Source organism: Azolla caroliniana, unplaced genomic scaffold (assembly GCF_043228905.1).
Source record: "Azolla caroliniana isolate FFs.n. ecotype wild unplaced genomic scaffold, voAzoCaro1.0.p SCAF_11, whole genome shotgun sequence".
Lineage (NCBI taxonomy): Eukaryota > Viridiplantae > Streptophyta > Polypodiopsida > Salviniales > Salviniaceae > Azolla > Azolla caroliniana.
The window spans coordinates 2,094,027-2,101,140 of record NW_028230446.1 but is presented as its reverse complement, the minus strand read 5'-3'; the positions used below and the strand labels follow the sequence as shown (position 1 = coordinate 2,101,140).

At 38.9% G+C, this 7,114-nt stretch overlaps 1 protein-coding gene across 3 annotated transcripts; it reads right to left on the bottom strand.

Annotated features, from left to right (window-relative positions):
• Positions 1-609: 609 nt before the first annotated feature.
• Positions 610-4,390, bottom strand: LOC147857551 (uncharacterized). 3 transcript variants are annotated; one of them, XM_087327613.1, is made up of 5 exons: positions 4,179-4,390; positions 3,501-3,647; positions 3,074-3,197; positions 2,140-2,603; positions 610-2,027 (listed from the first exon to the last, which is right to left on the bottom strand). In XM_087327613.1, the coding sequence occupies exons 2-5, from the start codon at positions 3,575-3,577 to the stop codon at positions 935-937; spliced, it is 1,758 nt and encodes a 585-aa protein (XP_087183739.1). In that variant the 5' UTR covers positions 3,578-3,647; positions 4,179-4,390; the 3' UTR covers positions 610-934. The 3 variants fall into 3 exon arrangements, with proteins under 3 accessions (XP_087183739.1, XP_087183742.1, XP_087183740.1); XM_087327616.1 differs by lacking the exon at positions 4,179-4,390 and adding an exon at positions 3,810-3,828 and having other exon boundaries at positions 3,501-3,629; XM_087327614.1 differs by lacking the exon at positions 4,179-4,390 and adding an exon at positions 3,708-3,777 and having other exon boundaries at positions 3,501-3,629.
• Positions 4,391-7,114: the final 2,724 nt, after the last annotated feature.

Sequence of the window (7,114 nt, the reverse complement as noted above, 5' to 3'; positions counted from 1 at the left end):
GAGTTGGCCTTGGTATTCAAAATGACATAATGGACCAAAAGAGAAATATTTTCACACATTTTGTTGGTTAATCTAGTGGTGACTCTAGGAGTGAGGATTTTACTAATGGGCATTGCAATCAAGGGTGCATTGTGTGTAGGGATTGGTGGACTAATTTAACAATGTGTGGAAAGCAAAACTTGAACTTTGAGCATTGCATGAAAGTGCTATATTCATAGTTGACGATTAATCTGATATTATATATATATATATATATATATATAGAGAGAGAGAGAGAGAGAGAGAGATTAGATTAAGACGTTGGATTTCCCCTTTTCACACCTGTGGACATTGGCTCTCTCACCTAAGGCTCAATTAGGCTCCTTATTATTGGTGTGCCCTTTACTTGCTTTACCAAGGTGGGGTAAAACAAGTTCTAATTATTATTCATCTACAAAAAATAATGCTACTAATGATCATCTTAATGTATCAGTAGACAAAAGTGCCAGTGTGCTTCTGTGGTTCATCATTTTTGCATCCAATATCTAATACAAGTAATTGGGAATGAATAGCACAATGTAATTGAGCCAAGGCTTCATATCATTCTTGATTAATGCTTCCCTTCATAACTCCATCTTTTCAGAATAGGATTAAATTCTGATTGTCAAAGCTTTCCTAGAGATTAAATATGTACATGAAATATCGGCTAAGATGATCCCCATTTATAGGAAGTTCGGAAGCAACGATATGCCATCTATGATAGTATTGATAGATAGATCACAATTGTTGTGGGAACGGCCGGTCGAATGATTGGCAAAATTTTATATGAAGCTATGGGGATAGATCATAGATCTTGCAATTTCTACAAACCCTGCAGCGTTAGAAGAGAATGTTAAACGGCTGAGCCATGAGAAGAAATAAAGTACTTTTTTTGGTCTCTTTCAGAGTTTTTGGATCAATCCGTATACAATGTGATGCCATTACCAAGATCAACCTCTCTTGGTTGGAGGTTGTTCTGATTGAAACTACGAATAGCAAAGTGTGAGCTCGAGGATACCGATCTACTTCTCCTAAGACCTTCGCATCTTTCTGCATGAGGGTATCCTCCACTCAATGAAGAAGAAGATGATGATCCAATCAATAGATCTTCTGATCGTTGATCTCTCACACATTGCCTCGCCTCTTGTAAAACACTCAAAATATCCCCAAGCCTTGATCCATTCCTGTCATCTGTTAGAGAACGAGGTCCTCCCACACCGCCCGGATGGTAAGCATAGCCTCCATGCATTCCAAAGTTCCCATATACCACATCTTGCTGTTTATGAATTCCATGTGGTATCATATCATGGATAATCCCACCCTTGACCATGCCTTCATTTCCTTTTCCATGATGCCAAGCTCCATGCCCTTCTCCATAACTCATTGCCCGATGATAATGCATTCCTGAATGTGGAGATTCAACTACACACGGTGCTCCGCCGATAGTTGTGCATTCACTACTTTGGATATGGCCATTGGTGAACATTGCTTGTTCCGATATGGATCCTGGTATAGCACAGTGCATCGACATATCTGGGTGATATGCCATTCTAGATGCATACGTTAAATCAGAACTCACCATTTTTCCTTCTTTACATGGATCTCGCATTGTTTGCCTTATGTGAAGTGGTGCATCCTTTGGCTGAGAATCGAATCCTTTAGCTTTGGCTGCATAGTGAGCTTGAGAATTTTGTATTTCACCCTTGATTACACATCTTTCTGATGCTGTAATCGTGCTTAGATTTACATTCCTTGATGGAGAAGACTTCTGCTTTGAATAAATTGATTCATGATGCTTTGAATAATCCTTTAGCTTCTCTACATGGGCAGGATCATAAGGTTTGCTACTATTCTCACAAAGATCATTTCCATCCTTGCCTGCGAATAGATTGATAACATTATCCACCAAACCTTGAAGCATGGATTCCATTGGTTGTTCTTTGGGGATAGTTTTGACCTCCTCCATTATCTGATATAGCATTGACTTCAACTTGAATGATGTGTTGAGCCTAAAATGCAGTATCAGTGCCAGAATTAAGAAAAAACACATTCAAACACACGATGGAAAATAATTCAAATAGTATATGCAGAAATAAAATTACAAAAAAGAAGAGAACATACTTCGCTTCATAATCAGTAGAATCTGTTGTCTGTGACTTCTTATCAGCAAATTCATTGGTATAATCTTCAGTATTTTGATGCATGTGTGCAATAGGACTCATTGAAGAAAGCTTCATACTAGCTTGAAAGTTACACTCATAATCAAGTTGTGATTTATAAGGCTTGGGTTTACCTACAAGGTTATTATCGTTGGGATCATGAGCATCTGATCCCGGTGAATCCTCGTGATAGCCATGGAAACAAGTACTATTCACTGCATGCTTTGTTATAGACTTTCCTGATGCATCTGAGGGAGCTCCATGGCCATCTACCTCTTTGATGCTTTCCAAATTTTCCTCTACTTTCTCTAGGCAATCTACTGAAAGACCTTTGGAACTGAGGAATTTAAGCATCCTTTCCATGGCACCTTCAGCTTTCTTTCTTTGCATGATCTCCATGTCTAAGTGAGCCTGAAGCTTTGAAAGCTACAAGAAAAAGAAAAAATGTGAACAAAACTTCATCATCAATTATGCAGAGAAAGAGCTTTCTCTTCTATCTATCACTATAAGAAAACATCAAATGCATAACAAGATCAATTCGTAGTAACAAACTTGAACTTCCTTTCTACTGCCAGAGAAGGAGCAGCTAAAGAAAAGAACTTGTTTCTTCTATCCATTATAAAAATCTATAAGTAAATAGATCAATTGTTTGAGGTAAAACATCGAGAGATTTCCTCCTTCTGACAGGGAAAACGACTATAATCAAAGGTTTTTCCTTCTATTATTGGCATAGAAACCTATAAGCAAGAGCTTTTAACCTCTGATAGAAGTTAGATGAAAAACTTCACGTCTCTCAGCAAAGTTTCATTGAGACTCCTTTTGCTAGAAGAAGAAGAGACACATTCTATTCAAAATAACAGAAATCATAAGCCAATTAGAGTAAGGAATTCAAGCACCTGTTGTGACATCTGCTGGACTTGTTGCCTGGCGGATTTTGATGCTGATCGTTCCGACAACAACCTCGCTCTCAGAAACTCTATAGTCATGGTAGATGAATCCTTTTCGGAAGCTTGATGATTACTGATAAGAAAAATGGAAATGGAGAAAAAACATACCAAAAGGTTAATATATATATATATATAATAAATAGCTAGTTTGTATCATCCATTTTCTACAGAAGGAAAATGGAAAGGATTAGTGTAACAGCTAAGATTATATCATTCTTCTCTTGAGGAGATAGATGGCTACTACTAAAGAAAGAGAATGGAAATGCTGGATTTGAGACATTAAAGCATGAGCTACGAATACATTTGGTGATTACAGACATGTCGCATGAAAAGAAAAAAGCAAAAAGAGGAAAATAGGATGTGGAGGAAATTCTACCTTTCTGTGGATTGAGGAGGACATGGAGATGAAGACTCCATGGTGTCATTTGGTCGATCACAAGAAGAAGCTTCCATTTCTGTCTCTGTGTTGAAATTGTTGAGGAATTTGGGTATGGCTCAGCTCAGTCTGCAACCAAATGGGATTCTAAGGTTCAGAGAGTACCAAAGAAAACACACAATCAATGTATGTATAAAGGAAAGGCACACAGACACACAGTTTTTCATGAATCAATGAAATTCAAAGGTTTTTTAGGGACAATCTCTGTTATAAGGAATTCCTGTCTTTTATCCGAATTACTACGGCTACCTTCCCATGGAAGCTTTCATAGTAGCTGTGGAAATATATTTATGCACTCTACAGCAAAACCTTGACATATTTTCTAATTCCAGAAGGATGAAAATTACAGAAAATCAAAGAGATTGTCAAAAAAAAGCGCAGGCTCTTCAACGACAGCGAATGATGATTGGGGGAGAAAAGGAAAGCTGAAAATAATTAACGTCTGTTGAGAGGCTAGCTAAAATGGCCAACAAGATTGATTGGGGGAGAGAGAGAGAGAGAGAGAGAGAGAGAGTTTAAATTTTCGTGAAAGCGACGAGAAAAGAGGAAAATTTCCATGAAATCTTGAGAGAGAGAGCTCTGCAGGCAGAGCGTTTCACCTGTCACCGCTCCCATGACATGTCCATAAATGATGATGGTGAAGGCGGTGGTGTTTTTATCTGATTCTGCAAGAGATTTTGTTTCGTCGGGAACTGTTCCCTCTCTCTCTCTCTCTCTCTCTCTATCTCTCTATCTCTATCTCATCACATTCAACGGTAAAGCAGACAGTCACGTGTTGGAAGCGGAGCTCTCCATTGGAGCTTCAGAGATCACAGCCAGCGCAGGGACTCATCAAACGGAGAGGAAGAAAGAAGAAGAAGAAGAAGAAGAAGAAGAAAGAAGCACATTATCATCATCATCATCTTCTTCTTCTTCTTCTTCATCTTCAGTTCAACGAGGACCTGCAGGAGGTCTAGAGAGAGAGAGTGGGTCTAGACTCTAGAGAGAGAAACAAGGGGTCTAGAAAGAGAAGGGTCTAGAAGTTTCCGGAAGTCAACCACGGCAACAGCGTGTGCGGGCAGGCGGCTGTTCGGGTGCTTCGGTCGGTTGGGGAGGTTCAGGCGGGCAAGGGCCCCTGTGGTCGGGCGGGCAGGGGACCTAGACCAGGCTCGAATCGGTAGAACCCTAGAAGTTTCCAGAAGTACGGACAGGCGGCCGTCCGAGAGCTTCGGTCAGTTCGGGCAGGCGGGCAGGGGGGGCAGGAGCTTTTGTGGTCGAGCGGGCAAGGGGCCCAGACCAGGCTCGATTCGGTAGAACCCTAGAACGTTCAAGAACGTCCTAGAATGTTCCACGATCCACTATATAATTAAGCCCTCCTCACTTTCATACCCTTAACCTCCATGTTTATACTATTCTAGAACGACCTAGAATGTTCCACGATCCACGATATAATTAAGCCCCTCGCTTTCATACCCTTAACTCTCCATGTTTAGACTACTTGTGACCAAGACATCGCCTAATATGCCACAATGCCCAAACATTCTCTTTACAACAAAACATGCATAACTTGCCGAGAATTTGGTATAATACCCCGGAATTTCCCCAACATAAATACTTCAAACCTTCGAAGTGTATTTTGCGTTCACCTCATTAAACCAAGCGGCCAAATCTTATAAACCAAGTGACCAATCAAACCAAAACTATCTTTGGGTTCAAACTCACAAAGCAGACAAATGTTGTTTTGTGCTTTAGGAGCCCATACATATATCTAGGATTGGTTGGGTAAAAAGATAAGGTATGTCTATAGTCGAGTTATTACCATCCTCTCTACATATGCGGGCAATAACTAAAGAGAAGGTCTTTTTATTCGACTATGTTCGGATTGCCACATTCTTCAAAGATAAGTATGTAGTCAAATACAATCTTGAGGTTTAAGTGGTCAACGCGTGTCTTGATGATTAATCTAATGTTGTCCTACAATTCTTGCTATATGTTGCCTTGAAGTTGAGTGATTGGACGTCACCTTGTATTCCTCGACTTTGATTGAAATGAGCCAAACATGTCTTCACGAAATTTACCCATGGCATGATAATTCTCAAAAATTTACCAAAAATCCATCCAAATTTCCGAATTTTAGCAATTCGCTAATCTTGATCATCAATAGCTGGTAAATAGAATATTAGAGTCATCAAGCAAAAACTAAGGAATTGGTTTGTATTTACCAAATAAACATAATTTAACACCACTTATTACACAATGACTGAAATGAACATCATAATGGACAATAATCTCACCATTGTTTGACCAGATAATTTTGCACACACAAAGTTCAGTAAATATGATTATTACGTTGCCTTTGCAAGAAGTGACGGTGCATTAATTGCCACTTAATTACACAAGTTTGATATTGGTGTGATGTGGTAGAAAAGGAATAGTAGTTTGGTGATTTTCAGAGTGGTACATTGGTACTTTTCCTATTTTTTTTACCTTGCTTAATAATAAGGCCAGGTTTAGGCTAAGTTGTTGGACAATGGACATCCTCTTCCATACATAACCATATACATTGGCTCCAAAACAAATGGGTGCCACATTTATTTGTCTCGTGTCGTTGATTTGCATTGATTGGCAACATCTTACCTGAGCTTGTTCAATTCACAACCTCCCATCGTGAATGAACTAGCATTTACTCTATAGCTTGTAAAATTAACTTAAATTAACTACGACCCAAAAAGTCTACAACTTACAAAACCCAAAATTGTGAGACAAGATTTTACTATGAGCCCATCCCATGCCCAAAGAGTCTGTAAAATTAACTACAACCAAATCCACATGACACTTGGGCACTTTCAATCATAAACCTAGATTGTTAATCAGGTAACTTGTTGGCTCTAACTTAAGCACAACTCAAAGACATAGGGGCAAGATTTTATATGAGATCATGGTTATTGCCATCACAATTTTCAACCAAGAATAGTGTGGTCACACCATATAAAAGCTGGATAGGATTGAAAAGGTTACTTAAAGAATTGGAAGCCGAGGCAATTGCTCATATCTAGATAACCCACATCTAAATAATAACCCTAGCTCACAACTTGGTGGAGAATGTGAACGATAGGAAACACAAAGGATATGCCATGATGCAAACCACGAGGTCATTTGGGATAAATTTGACATTTCTAACGTGATTCCTCTACTTTTGCATTTTCCCACATTGACATCGACGTTAAAAAGTTAAAGAAATGTTCATTAACATTGGTTATCAAAATAAAACGTCCTAAAATTTAGAGCCGACTTTTTGTTGCTTCAAATTTTTTGATGATGGGTAGTAGGGAATTTTGAATGTGAGCTTCTCAATGCTCGTCCTCGGTATGACAAATAATTTTCAAAACAGAATTTTTTACTTGGCTTTGCATGTTGACCGCTACCACTATCAAGAAGGACACAAGAGGATCTAAAATGGATGCATTAGAGAAGTATACCATCTTTACAACCAATCAAAAATGGCTAGTGCATTTTGTACGAGGAATTTTTCATGAGCATGTGTGGAGGTCAAGCTTGTCATTCATTCCAATGAG

What these genes read in the sequence shown, in the direction of transcription:
- LOC147857551 (XM_087327613.1), bottom strand. Translation starts at nt 3,577, where the DNA reads ATGGAAGCTTCTTCTTGTGATCGACCAAATGACACCATGGAGTCTTCA. An exon ending in CCTCCTCAATCCACAGAAAG is followed by an intron (nt 3,198 to 3,500) that starts GTAGAATTTCCT and finishes TTTTCTTATCAG; the next exon opens with TAATCATCAAGCTTCCGAAA. An exon ending in TCCAGCAGATGTCACAACAG is followed by an intron (nt 2,604 to 3,073) that starts GTGCTTGAATTC and finishes TTTTTCTTGTAG; the next exon opens with CTTTCAAAGCTTCAGGCTCA.